Source organism: Rhinopithecus bieti, unplaced genomic scaffold, assembly GCF_001698545.2.
Source record: "Rhinopithecus bieti isolate Rb0 unplaced genomic scaffold, ASM169854v2 scaffold_6933, whole genome shotgun sequence".
NCBI classification, from domain to species: domain Eukaryota; kingdom Metazoa; phylum Chordata; class Mammalia; order Primates; family Cercopithecidae; genus Rhinopithecus; species Rhinopithecus bieti.
This window is the reverse complement of record NW_016805426.1, coordinates 2,348,135-2,362,267: the sequence shown is the minus strand read 5'-3', so window position 1 is coordinate 2,362,267 and position 14,133 is coordinate 2,348,135. Positions and strand designations below refer to the sequence as shown.

Genomic DNA, 14,133 nt, shown 5'->3' with positions numbered 1-14,133 from the left:
CGACAGCAAGGCTCTGTCTCAAAAAGAAAAAAGAAAAAAAAAAAAGAAAGAAAATGGCTGATGTATGTTAGGGTCTTTTGGACTCCAAGCCTTAGAAACCCCGTGGATTTCCTTTATTTTTCTTGACACCGCCTTGCCCTAGCCTCTGCAGGTGAACAGCAAATCAGCCTGCTTCTCTCTAAGATGCGTAGCGTCAGGACTGTGAGCATGGATTTGGAAGCCAGGCTGCCTGGGTTTGAACCCAGCTCCACCTTCTCTGTGCCTCAGTTTCCTCATCTGTAGAATGAGGATAACAGTGGAGTCGTTATCAGGATGGAGTGAGCTAAAGCATTTCAAGTGGTTAGAATGGTCCTGGCACATAGAAAGTCCTCTTTAAGCATCAGATGTGGCCATTATTTTCGGGTAACCCCTCTCACTGGTGCTTGTGAGTCCTTTGATGACAGCTCCTCTCTGTTTTCAGTGGGCAAGAGATGCCCCCCTTAACATGGGCTTGATGCCAATCCCTGCAGGGCCTCTGGTGGCTGTGTGCCATCGGGAAAGCTAATCCATCCCTCTGCCTGGGCTCTCCTTGGCTTTAAAGTGGAGTGAGAGATTTGGCACCATTGCTGAATACAGACAAGAAAAAAAAAATGCCAGTTCATCCTTGCTCACACATCCAGGGGCACTAAGAAATTAGACTGGGCCTTAAGAAAGGCAAATTAGGCCAGGCACAGTGGCTCATGCCTGTAATCCTAGCACTTTGGGAGGCCAAGACGGGTGGATTGCCTGAGCTCGGGAGCTTGAGACCAGCCTGGGCAACACGGTGAAACCCCATCTCTACTAAAATACAAAAAACTAGCTGGGCGTGGTGGCTTGCACCCATAGTCCCAGCTACTGGGAAGGCTGAGGCAGGAGAATTGCATGAATCTGGGAGGCAGAGGTTGCAGTGAGCCGAGATCGCGCCACTGCACTCCAGTCCAGTTGACAGAGTGAGATTCCATTTCAAAAGCAAACAAAAGAAAGGCAAATTAGTGATTCCAATAAAATGTTAAATAACTTTCCTTCCATTTGGACTCTGCATCTTAGCAAGAATTAAGAACATTTGGTCGTGGACATAGCCTTATCTACTTTTTTAGCTAGAAAATCTGGAGGATGTAAAGCCATGGGGGAGATGATCTGGTTCTCTCAGATGTGGTACATTTTAATTTTAATTTTTAATTTTTGTGGGTCCAGAGTAGGTCTATGTATTTATGGGGTATATGAGGTATTTTGATACAGGCATACATTGTGTGGTAATTACATCGGATAAATGAAATATCCATCACCTCAAGCATTTGTCCTTTGTGTTACAAACAATCCAATTATACTCTTAGTTATTTTTAAATGTATCTTGAAATTATTATTGAATATAGTCACCCTGTTGCACTATCAAATGCTAGATCTTCTTCATTCTTTCTAACTACTTTCTGTACCCATTAACTATCTTTACTTCTGCCCCACCCTCTACTACCCTTTCCAGCCTCTGGGAACCATCCTTCTCCTCTTTATCTCTGTGAGTTCAATTGTTTTAATTTTTAGTTCCCACAAATAAGCAAGAACATGGGAAGTTGGTCTTTCTGTGCCTAGCTTAATTCACTTAATATAATGAGCTCCAGTTCCATCCATCTTGTTGCAAATGACAGGATCTCATTCTTTTTTATGGCTGAATAGTGCCCCATGGTATATATGTACCACAAATGTGGTAAAATTTGCAGGTAGAGAAAAGTGCATCCAGTCAGGATGATGGATGGTGGTGATGGTCATCAAACTCTTAAGTTTACTATAAATCATGAATTGGACACTTGGAATGGGTGATCTTTTGGTTTATAGATTTTATCTTAAGTCATTTTTAAAAAAAAGGAAATAGGTGTTCACACTACAGTAAAGACTCTGCTTTACTTGGTGATGGTGGGATGCTGGTAGCTTAGTTCAGTGGAATTCTTTGCTAACCCAGAAACCTCACTGTAGCTGGGATTTCAACCTCAACCACCCAACCACCTGTCTCTCCATCCACCAAACAAATACTTGTTCAGCTCCTATCAAAGACACAGGCCCCAACTTTATTTATTCATTTTGCTCCCAAACTTAAATTGTGTGATTTATTTTAATCATAAAGTAGTATATTTAAGAATACATGGGGCCAGGTGCAGTGACCCATGCCGGTAATCCCAGCACTTTGGAGGCCAAGGTGGGCAGATCACAAAGTCAGATCAAGACCATCCTGGCCAACATGGTGACACCCCGTCTGTACTAAAAAAATACAAAAATTAGCTGGGCATGGTGGCATGTGCCTGTAATCCCAGCTACTCAGGAGGCTGAGGCAGGAGAATTGCTTGCTTTAACCGGGGAGGCAGAAGTTGCAGTGAGCCAAGATCACACCACTGCGCAGACTCCAGCTCGGGCAAGAGAGCAAGACTATGTCTTAAAAAAAAAAAAAGAAAGAAAAGAAAAAAAAAATACATGGGTGGCCGGGCATGGTGGCTCACGCCTGTAGTCCCAGCACTCGGGAGGTTGTGGTGGGAGAATTGCTTGAGCCCAGGAGTTTGAGACCAGCCTAGGCAACATATTGAGACCCTGTCTCTAAATAAAAAAAGAAGGAAAAGAAAACATGCGAACATTCTTTTTTAAGGAAGCAGTAACCTGTAGTGTAACATACATGCAGAGAAATACACATGTAGTAAGTGTACAGCTTGATATGTTTTCATAAACTGAACAGAACCTGGACCCAGATCAAGAAACAGAACATTGAGAACTCCAGAAGCCTGCTCATGTTCTCACCCCATTTTTTCCATGGAAGTATCTATTCTAAAACATTTGAGGAGTAAAGAAAATCATCCAAAGAAAAAAAAGAGAGAAAAACCTCCTGCTGTCCACAGATACCTGCTAATGTCATTGGTGTTTATTCTTCCATCGATTCTCAGAGTTGAGATTTGTTTTCTATTTTGTATAGGTTTTCTAAGCCACATATTCCTGATAAAGTTTTTCTTCCCTGTCATTCCCAACTTTATTTTATTTATACATGTATTTTATTTTTATGTTTTCTGTTGAGACAGCATCTCACTTTGTTGCCCAGGCTGGAGTGCAATGGCACAGTCTTGTCTCACTACAACTTCCGCCTTCTGGGTTCAAGTGATTTTCTGACCTTAGCCACCCGAGTAGCTGGGATTACAGGCACGCACCATCACGCCCGGCTAATTTTTGTATTTTTGGTAGAGACAGGTTTTTTCCCATGTTGGCCAGGCTGGTCTTGAACTCCTGACCTCAGGTAATCTGCCCACCTTGGCCTCCCAAAGTTCTGGGATTACAGGCATGAGTCACCGTGTCTGGCCGGCCCCCAACTTTAATCAGAGCTGTTGCTGACGAGGGCCTCTGAAGGAAAAAGGGTGGCCAGGAGGAGAAATATTTCATGCCCCCTTCCTCTGTGGAGTTCTGACAAGCTGAGGTGATCTGAAGAGACAGGAAGCCAGGAAAGGAGGGACGATGAAGGCAACAAATTCATTCTTTCATCAGCTCCACCCAGCCCTGGACAACGCTGGAAGGCATCTGAGATGTCAGCAGCTAGCCTCCTCTTCATTCCGTGCCCCTCCTCCCCTCTGCAGCTGTTTCTCCCTCCACATTCCTGCTGTCCTCTGTGCTCAGCACCTTCCTGTTCTTTTCAAAAGCATTCTCAGAAAAGGGCACAGAAGTCACTGAAGCTCAGGTGGCAGAGACTGCTAAACTAAGGTGTCGCCACACGCCTTCTGGAGAAGGTTTGTTACAGCGGGATAATCCCCGGTCACTTACATGCATCTAGTAAACAATTTGCATTTAGCAAGTTTCTGGATGGCTCCCTGAGATCTTACTCCTATGAGCACTTGGGTGGTTGAGTGTGAACTGCAGCTATGAAAGTGCAGTGCATTCAGGCTGGGCGCGGTGGCTCACGCCTGTAATCCCAGCACTTTGGGAGGCCAAGGTGGGCAGATTACTTGAGGTCAGGAGTTTGAGACCAGCCTGGCCAACATGGTCAATCCCGTCTCTACTAAAAAAAAACAAAAATTAGCCAGATGTGGTGGCGCGGGAGGCTGAGGTGGGAGAATTGCTTGAACCTGGGAGGTGGAGGTTGCAGTGAGTGGAGATCGTGCCGTTGCACTCCAGCCTGGTTGAAAGAGCGAGACTCTGTCTCAAAAAAAAAAAAAAAAAAGAAAGAAAGAAAGTGCATTCAGGGTGAGGAGGTGAGTTGTAGAGGCTTGAGCTGTCCCGTGTTGGTGTCCTGCAGGCACAGACATCAATGGGGCCCTGCAGAGGGCCATCAGGCTCCTTAACAAGTACGTGGCCCACAATGACATTGGAGACCGGAGCGTGTCCCTCATCATTTTCCTGACGGATGGGAAGCCCACAGTCGGGGAGACACACACCCTCAAGATCCTCAACAACACCCGAGAGGCCGCCCGAGGCCAAGTCTGCATCTTCACCATTGGCATCGGCAACGATGTGGACTTCAGGCTGCTGGAGAAACTGTCGCTGGAGAACTGCGGCCTCACACGGCGTGTACACGAGGAGGAGGATGCGGGCTCGCAGCTCATCGGGTCTGTGGTCTGTCTTCGTAGGCATGCGAGGCTGGTCGAGGGGCTGAGGGGTGGCTGCAGTGGGAACTCAGAGAGGACTGTGTTGCTGCACCCCAGACTTGCATCCACTGACAACGATCACAGCTCATTGCAATGGGAGGTATCACAATGTGTTTTGAAGCCCAAATTCGGATCCTCCTTTGTGACTTTAGGCAAGATTTTTTTTTTTTTCTTGTGATGGAGTTTCACTCTTGTTGCCCAGACTGGAGTGCAATGGTGTGATCTCAGCTCACCGCAACCTCCACCTCCTGGGTTCAAGCGATTCTCCTGCCTCAGCCTCCCGAGTAGCTGGGATTACAGGCATGTGCCACCATGCCCGGCTAATTTTGTATTTTTAGTAGAGATGAGGTTTCTTTCTCCCTGTTGGTCAGGCTAGTCTCAAACTCCTGATCTCAGGTGATCTGCCCGCCTCAGCCTCCCAAAGTGCTGGGATTACGGGTGTGAGCCACTGCACCCAGCCCTAAGCAAGATTTTAAGACAGCCTGTACCTCTGTTTTCTCATCTGTAAAATGAGGATTATGGTTGGTTGCAGAATTTAATGAGAAAATCGCTATATAAAAACACCATGTAAAGCATTGGCACAGTGACCATCCCATATTAAGTATTTCATGAGCTCTTGTGGATCATTGACATCCTGATATTTCAAAGCACTTTTTAGTCAGTGTACTTTTATTCTACCCTGTGAGTAGTAGAGTACTGTTATCTCCATTTTGAGTACTAGTTAAAAGATACTTTTATTTAGAAGCAAAACCACCCGATACAACTGGTAAATAATCAGATTATTTCGAGGTGGAGAATAAATGAGATCTTTTAAATGAGAGGTTGGGGAAAACTTAGGTCTTTTAAAACAGAAATAGCTTCCCTCGGATATTATGTCGCCACACACAGTCTGCCACGTCGCTGTTGACTGAGTGAAGTGCCAACTCCCAGTGCAGCGTGAGGCCCTTGAATCTGCGTCGTGGCATGTGTGGTATCTACTAAAAAGCAAAGGGGAGGTTTGGGTAGATTTATGGGTGTTTAGTAGCCATAATCAAAGGACGTTTATTAATGATAAATGGAAGTAGAGGCCCCTAAGGTGTGCAGTAAAGACAGGTCCTCGGTTTGGGATTTGCCACCATTTCCTCCCGTGCTTAATGAAAGATGTAAATGAAAACACAGATTTGCTTCCCACATTTTAAAAATTATTCAAAGCTAGAGTCAAAGGGGAGAATCTGATGCACTGGATGATAGAATTGAGATTCAATAAGGCATTCAGAAGCAAAAGCAATTATGCTGCAACAAGTCAGCTGCACTGCCATCCCACTGAAACTGTGATCAGTACCCGGCATTTATGAGAACTTATGATACACCAGGAATTTCTATGTGCATTATCCCGGATGATGCTCACAGAAATCCTAGGAGATAGGTGTATTAGGGTAAAGGCTATGCTGCAGTACAGAGATGATGAAAGGCAAAGGCTGAAATAAGATAGCCATTTACTTCCCTCTCCTGTAATGGTAACAGGCTAGATCCTGCTCCCGAAAGTCATTCAGGGACCTAAGCTCCTTCTGTTTTATTGCTCTGCTTCCCTCAGGTGTTGTCCTTAATGCTATAGGATTGAAATTTGGTCACTATCACTCTAGTTTTCTAGCCACAAAAAGGGAGAGAGAAAAGAAAGCCAGCATGAATTTTAAGCAAATATTGAGAAGTTGCACATCTCACGCCTACCCATATTCCATTGGGAGGACATAATCACGTGGCCATTTGTGGCCTCGATGGAGGCTGGGAAATGTAGTTTGTAGCTCGATGGCCAGAGCTCAATTCTCATGGAAGAAGGGGAAAATGGACTTTCGGGGACAGCTAGCAGGTGACCAAAGAAGTACTGTTAACATCCTGATTTTATAGATAAGGAAACTGAAGTTCAGAGAGGTTAAGTCACATGTCCCAAGACACACAGCAAGGAAGCGACAGAGATGGAAGTCTAATTCTGCAGCCTATACTTTCTAGATCTTTTGAAAGGGAATTTTAATTGTCTCCGTACTTAAGAAGCAGTCATGTAACTTAACTACAAGAAAAGCAAATGCAAGCAAATGTTGTATGCACAAACTCACACAAATCAGGTTTCTCAAGTAGAATGTGCTGCTTAAAGCTCATCTGGAATTTGTATTTGGTTCTAAGAAAAAGGTTTTTTAAGAGGTCCTTTGAGAAATGTAAGTGTGCACAAAGGAAATTTACAAAGAATAGCAAGGGAATCTCGAAACCGTATCACAGGAAGAATAGTTCATGAAACTGGGGATTGATCGGGCTTAAAGGAATCACAGCATTGGTTTTTAAGCATCCAAATGTCTGTTGAAATGGATTAGACTAATTCTGTATTGTTCCAGAGGCAAAACTGAAACCAGTGGGTGGAAATTTCAGGGAGGAAGATTTTAATCTCCTAGAAGGAAGTTCTTTCTCATCATGAGGGCAGTTGAAAAACAGCTCAGGAGCCGTGTGAAAGAATGCATCCCTCCCATCAGTGGCGTTCAGCCTGCTGCCTCGGACCTCCTGGCAGAAATATTGTGTGGGGTGCCATGTTGGACTCGATCGCTTCTAGAATCAGACTCATCCCCCTGAGAGTCTGCATTTTCCTTTAGGACTGTCCTGTCTGCTGTCGGAGCAGGGCCCTGATCTCCCGCTTTCCCTGTGCTTCCACCGCAGGTTCTACGATGAAATCAGGACCCCTCTCCTTTCTGACATCCGCATCGATTATCCCCCCAGCTCAGTGGTGCAGGCCACCAAGACCCTGTTCCCCAACTATTTCAACGGCTCGGAGATCATCATCGCAGGGAAGCTGGTGGACAGGAAGCTGGATCACCTGCACGTGGAGGTCACCGCCAGCAACAGTAAGAAATTCGTCATCCTGAAGACGGATGTGCCTGTGGGGCCTCAGAAGGCAGGGAAAGACGTCACAGGAAGCCCCAGGCCTGAAGGCGATGGAGAGGGGGACCCCAACCACATTGAGCGTCTCTGGAGCTACCTCACCACAAAGGAGCTGCTGAGCTCCTGGCTGCAAAGTGACGATGAGCTGGAGAAGGAGCGGCTGCGGCAGCGGGCCCAGGACCTGGCCCTGAGCTACCGCTTCCTCATTCCCTTCACCTCCATGAAGCTGAGGGGGCCGGTCCCGCGCAAGGACGGCCTGGAGGAGGCCCACGGCATGTCGGCCGCCATGGGACCTGAACCAGTGGTGCAGAGCGTACGAGGAGCTGGCACGCAGCCAGGTACGAGGCACCTGTACCAGCCAGGTGTGGGGGGCGCAGGCCTGAGATGCCACTCACCTCCTCCACAGGGAGCCCCAGCAGGAAGCTGTGTTAGTCCATCTTGCTATAATACTTATAAACAATAACCCAGACCGGGTATAGTAGCTCACGCCTGTAATCCCAGCACTTTGGGAGGCTGAGGTGGGATCGCTTGAGGCCATGAGTTCAATACCTTGGGCAACACACAGAGACCCTGTCTCTACAAAAGAAAAAGAAAATGTAATTATCTATGTGTGGTGGAATGCCTGTAGTCTCAGCTACTCAGGATGCTGAGGAAGGATCAGTGCAGCCCAGGAGTTTGAGGCTGCAGTGAGCCATGATTGTACCACTGCTCTCCAACCTGGGTGACAGAGCAAGACCCTGTCTCCAAAAAACAACCAACCAAAAAGCAGTAACCCTGTAGAGAGCTCATAGTCTTCAGAGAGTATTGTACACTGTTGTACGCACATTGCTATACACTGTGGCTGTCTAGAGAAATGAGAAAAAGGTGGCATTTGAGTCAGAAATACCACCTAGTGAGGTCAGTCCATCAATAAACCATCAATAAACTGAGTGCTTGCCAGGTTTCAGGCATGGGCAGAAGCACTGAAATGAACATACCAATGCCCATTTTCAGTGCCTTTCTATATTTTCAAGCACTTCAGAGTTTTGTAGTATAATTTAATTGTATGCTTGATTTTATCTCCCCGAGAGCACGTGGGAAGGACCAAGGTACGGATTCTTGCAAGAATCCGGTCTTTACATGTCAGTCTCTGAGAATCTGAACAGAAGCAGGCACGGTCAGTCTCGGTGCCATTCTGCTGGGTGTGTGAGTAGAGACCAGAACAAGAGAAAGGAAACAGTTAAACCAAAGCAGGGCATTGTATTCCTGGCAGATCTGCTTGTGGAAAATCGCGTTTCATATGCATCACATTTTTTTGGGTTCCTGTCAAGTTCTGTCTCCTAGGAGAGGAAACAGGTTGATCAGGCCCTACTCTGTACCCTACCAATGCTGTCCCATTTATTCTTCACACTCTAGAGTCTTAGAAAGACCTGGGTGTGGAGAAAGCATGCAGTTAGGATGCACCAACCTTCCTGACCAGCTGTGAGGCCTGAGGCAGGTGTCTCAACCTCTCTGAGCTTCCGTTCCAACTCCCCAGCCCTGAACGCAGAGCTAATCATAATTTCCCTGCAGGGCTATTGTAAGGACTACCTACATACGGAATGCCATGGGCACACAGTTTTGCACAAATGTCAGACACGCCTTCCATGGAGACACGGAGTACCAGAAATTTATTGATAAGTTCAGACCCCGATAGCGAGGTTACAATTAACGCGGCTATTTCAGAAAGGATGGAGCTTGTCTTGGCAAAACTTACACAATTTTTGCTGTGATTAAAAGCATGTGGCAGGATGCTATCACTTTCTACTCATGAGATCCATGCCACATCCAGGAAAAATGGCTTTCTGAATAAGATCTTGATGACAGGTCATCAGCGCAAATCTCCACAGCTTCAGGAGAGATCAGACCCAGGTGATACAAGACTCGGGGCTAGAAAGACAGACAGAGGAGATAACCAACTGATTACTCAAAAGGGGTTTGTTTTTTTTTTTTTTGAAAGATTCTTCCTTTCCTTAAAGCTCTGATGGTTTTTAAATTTAAATTTTTTTTGAGAGTTGGTGGCAGCTGCCACTCCTCAAAGCAGTCATCCATCCTCTTTCCTGTCAAATCTACGTTCTGCCCAGATCATGCTGGTCAAGACCAGTCTTGAGAAGTGGGTGCCTCAAGAACATTTCGAGACCTCACTCGTTAATTTCTGTGAGCAGTAAAAACCAGAGAAGAGGAGCACAATTTTGCTAGTACTAACAATTTGACATAAGTTATTGATTTTATTTATAGATATTAATTACTTTTAGGTTATTCTTTCATTGAATATTCAGAGCACCAGTACTTTGAAATACAAAGTGTTTCAAAATCTTCTGCTTTGTGAATTCCGCCGCACACGTAGCTACAGACACTGGATTATAACTGTACCTCTTTTTTTACATTGTTGTTTGTTTTGTTTTGTTTTATCGTGAGCGTAAAACTTACCACCTTACCCATTTTTAAGCGTACAGTTCAACGCTGGTAAGTGATGTTAAGTATATTGACACTGTGGTGAAACAGATCTCTACAACTTTTCCATCATGCACATCTGAAATTCTACAGGCCCACTGAACAACTCATTTCTCCCTTCCCCTGTAAATATATCTCCAGTGTGATAAAATATTTTCCCCTATAATATACACAAAAATAACAGAATAGTATCTAATTCATAGAAGAATAAAATAATTAATCCTGCACACTTTACACTCCACTTGTGTAGCTTCTATTATTTTCTTTTCTTTTCTTGTCTTTTCTTTTTTGAGACAGAGTCTCACTTTGTTAACCTGGCTGGAGTGCAGTGGTGCAATCATGGCTCACTGCAGCCTCAATCTCCTGGGCTCAAGTGATCCTCCCAACTCGGCCTCCCAAGAAGCTGGGACTACAGACGTGTGCCCCCTTTTTGGGCTAATTTTTTTTTTTTTTTTTTTTTTTGTGAGACAGGGTGTCACTATATTGCCCAGGCTGGTCTCAAACTCCTGGGTTCCAGTGATCCTCCCACCTTGGCCTCCTGAAGCACTGGGATTATGGACATGAGCCACCATGCCTGGCTTTACTTGTGTGTTTTGAGGCCAAGCTCCCTTTTTGAGACTGATGATGGTTTAAAGGGTTTTTTGATTCTTTAAGCTATTACAAATGTACCTAAAAGCTATGTTTTAGTCATTTCTGCTGTCTCCCTTTGTACTTCTCTCTTCATCTTCTTTAATGAATGACCATGATGTTCTCCTCCTCCTTTTTAGGACCTTTGCTGGAGAAGCCATACCAGCCAAGAATTAAAATCTCTAAAACATCAGGTAAAGAAAAGGATGCGGTTGTGTGTGGATTGAGAGTAAGAGATGTTTAAAAAGTCTGAAACCAGGCCAGGTGTGGTGACTCACGCCTGTAATCCCAGCACTGTGGGAGGCCGAGGTGGGTGTATTGCTTGAGGTCAGGAGTTCAAGACCAACCTGGCCAACATGGTGAAACCTCGTCTTTACTAAAAATACAAAAATTAGCCAGGTGTGGTGGCAGGGGCCTGTAGGGGAGGCCGAGATAGAAGAATTGCTGGAACCTGGGAAGTTGAGGGTACAGTGAGCCAAGATCATGCCACTGCACTCCAGCCTGGACTACAAGAGGAAAACTCTATCTAAAAAAAAAAAAAAAAAAAGTGTAAAACCAAGAATTCCTTGAAGTCAGTTAAAAATACCAGCTCATTCAGCAACGTATCAAGCCCACAACGTGAGGCAGAGCCTGAGAACCGCAGCTGTCATGAAACCATCACATAAACACTGTGGAGATAGCACAGTCCCCAGGAATCCTGGCAGGAAACCCAGTGGAAGAATAGATGGGTGGCAGAGGCACATTCTGACCCTTATTGAGTTTGGAAGACATTTGTTTTAGAGATCCGGAACGTGCATCCTTCCAGCCTCTGCTATTACAAACATAAAATGGTGCTACCAAAATAAAAACGTCTGGTGTGACAGGCAGGCTTTGTTTTTGTTTTCATTTTTTTCAGTTCGTGGCTTCAGAAGGAAAGAACAGATTTTTTTCAAATGTCATGACATTTCCTTTTGCCAGCTTCCTGGGACTATAATAAAAATTCAGAGGGAAGAACAACCTATGACTGGGTTTTGTTCTGCTGTGTCCGCGTCATCCTCTGGAAGTCTCGATCATTGCCTTTCTGCTGCTGTGCTGTACGTGCAAGCTCCTAAAGCCAGGGACATCCCAGAGATTAGCCGTGGATATAGAGTCTGCACCGTCTCCAGGAGACGGACTGTAATTCCTTTGAACACACACGTAGGCTTTTTGGAATGCCAGAAAAGCCTCCTCTTGGATGCTGCCTGGAGTCATGCCTTTTTGACCCCTCCCCACTTTTTTGGATCAAGCACTATCTTTCCTTGTAAAGAGATTTGGACGATTTGAGTAGAAATGGTGTGGTATGTGCACATAGAAATTCTCAGAAAACTGTCAGATGAGCTAGACAGTTGCCCTCTGTCTCCATGGGTCCTGCATCCCAAGGATCAAACCAAGAGCAGATCGGAAATACGTGAAAAAGGAATTGCATGTGTATTGAATGTGTACGGAATTTTTTTCTTGTCTTTATTCCTTAAACAATATAGTGTAACAACTATTTACATCGCATTTCCTTTGCATTACTTGTTATAAGTAACCTAGAGATGATTTAAAGTGTATGGAAAGGCTGTGCGCAGTGGCTAAAGTCTGTAATCCCAGCACTTTGGGAGGCCAACGTAGGTGGATCACCTGAGGTCAGGAGTTCGAGACCAGCCTGGCCAACATGGTGAAACCCCATCTCTACTAAAAATACAATAATTAGCTGGGCATGGTGGTGCATGCTTGTAATCCCAGCTACTCAGGAGGCTGAGGCAGGAGAATCACTTGAACCCAGGAGGCAGAGATTGCAGTGAGCCAAGATTGCACCATTGCACGCCAGCCTGGGTGACAGAGTGAGCCTCCGTCTCAATAAATAAATAAAAATAAATTAAAGTGTATGGAAGGCTCTGCGAAGGTTATATACAGGTACTACACCATTGTATGTCAGGGACCTGAGTACACATGGATTTTAGTATCCGTGGGGGTCCTGGAACGAATCCCCCATGGACACCAAAAGACAACTGGGTGCGTGCCTGAAAAAATGCCAGCAATGCGGGTGAGAACTTGGATCTCCTCTGGGGGCCAGTTTTTCCCCAGCAGCAAAAGACCAGCACCTTGAATTTCTTCATACGTTGCAATTTTCCGGGAAGTTGAGGCGCTTCCCAGGGAGAGCAGCCAGATCCTCTCAAGGGCCCTTCTCAGGGATGCTGGGCCAGAAAGGGTTTCTCAGCACTGAATGCAGGGATGTTAGTTTGCTGCAGCATAAAAGCCAACTCTGTCTGGCTCATGCCTATACTGTGCACAGAATGCATGCAGACACATCCATGTGCACGGAAAGCAGAGGGGCATTCAAGAAACAAGTTGTAGGCTGATGCGGTGGCTCACGCCAGTAATCCCAGCACTTTGGGAGGCTGAGGTGGGTGGAATGCTTGAACCCAGGAGTTTGAGACCAGCCTATGCAACATAGTGAGACCCTGTCCTTACAAAAAATAAAAAATCAGCCCGGCATAGTGGCACCTGCCTGTAGTCCCAGCTACTCAGGAGGCTGAGGTGGGAGGACCATTTGAGCCCAGGAGTTTGAGGCTGCAGTGAGCTATGATTGCAGCACTGTGCTCCAGTCTGGTCAGCAGAGTGGGACCCTGTCTCAATAAAATAAAATAAAATAAAATGAAATAAACAAATTACACTTGGAATATAAATTAGAAGGTAAATCTCCAATCTAGTAAGAGAATTGATACAGATTCTCAAGAAATCTTTTATCCGTATAATAAAAGGCAAGGCTGTTCACCTTTAACAGAGGTGAATATGAGAACAGACAAGAACTGTCAGCTGAACTTTGTGGTCTCATCTGGGGACAGAAATTTCAGAGCAGTGAAGTGTGTGTGACCCAAAGGAGGGGTTTCCGCCAGTACCCTGACTGTGTGCCTGGCTGCCTACTCACTTTTTGCTTCCCTTGCCCCTGCATCTAAGCTGGGCATGGCTCTCAGTGCCTGCGTGCAGGGGTGGCATACAGCTGATGCTGCGAATGAGCCTAGGATAGCCTGTGGCTTTCTGGGAGAAGCAGCGCCATAGATCTCGTCATAGGAGAGGAAAGTCCTCTGCGTCTGTGCCAGTAAAGGAGAAAGCAAATAGCAAGGGATGTCTGCCTGGGGAATGGAAGCATGGGAACTGAGTACCAGTAGAGGGTGTGTAGGGATCTCTCCTTCTCCTTTCACCTCTGGAAGCTTAGGTGTCTATGCTGAGCTTAGGTGTGATGAAAGGAGCATTATATTGGAATTTGAAAGACCTGAAGTCAAATGTTGACTGCGAACTCACTGGGTAATTCTGGGGAATCGTTTCCTTCCCACTCATCTTCCTCATCCGGAAATTGAGGACACCTCCTTCCAGTATCGTTTTCAGGATTCAATAAAGTCATTCATTGGCGTGAACCTGGGAGGCGGAGTTTGCAGTGAGCCAAGATTGTGCCACTGTACTTGAGCCTGCAACCTGGGTGACAGAGCGAGACTCTGTCTCAAAAAAA

At 45.6% G+C, this 14,133-nt stretch overlaps 1 protein-coding gene across 1 annotated transcript in view; it reads left to right on the top strand.

Moving 5' to 3' along the window:
• ITIH5 (inter-alpha-trypsin inhibitor heavy chain 5) overlaps window positions 1-14,133 on the top strand; it is a 111,795-nt gene that overhangs the window by 88,315 nt on the left and 9,347 nt on the right. Inside the window, exons 9-11 of the mRNA XM_017872487.1 lie at window positions 4,274-4,583; window positions 7,302-7,861; window positions 10,763-10,816. Of these exons, the coding sequence (XP_017727976.1) occupies window positions 4,274-4,583; window positions 7,302-7,861; window positions 10,763-10,816 (924 nt within the window). The remainder of the gene's footprint in view (window positions 1-4,273; window positions 4,584-7,301; window positions 7,862-10,762; window positions 10,817-14,133) is intronic.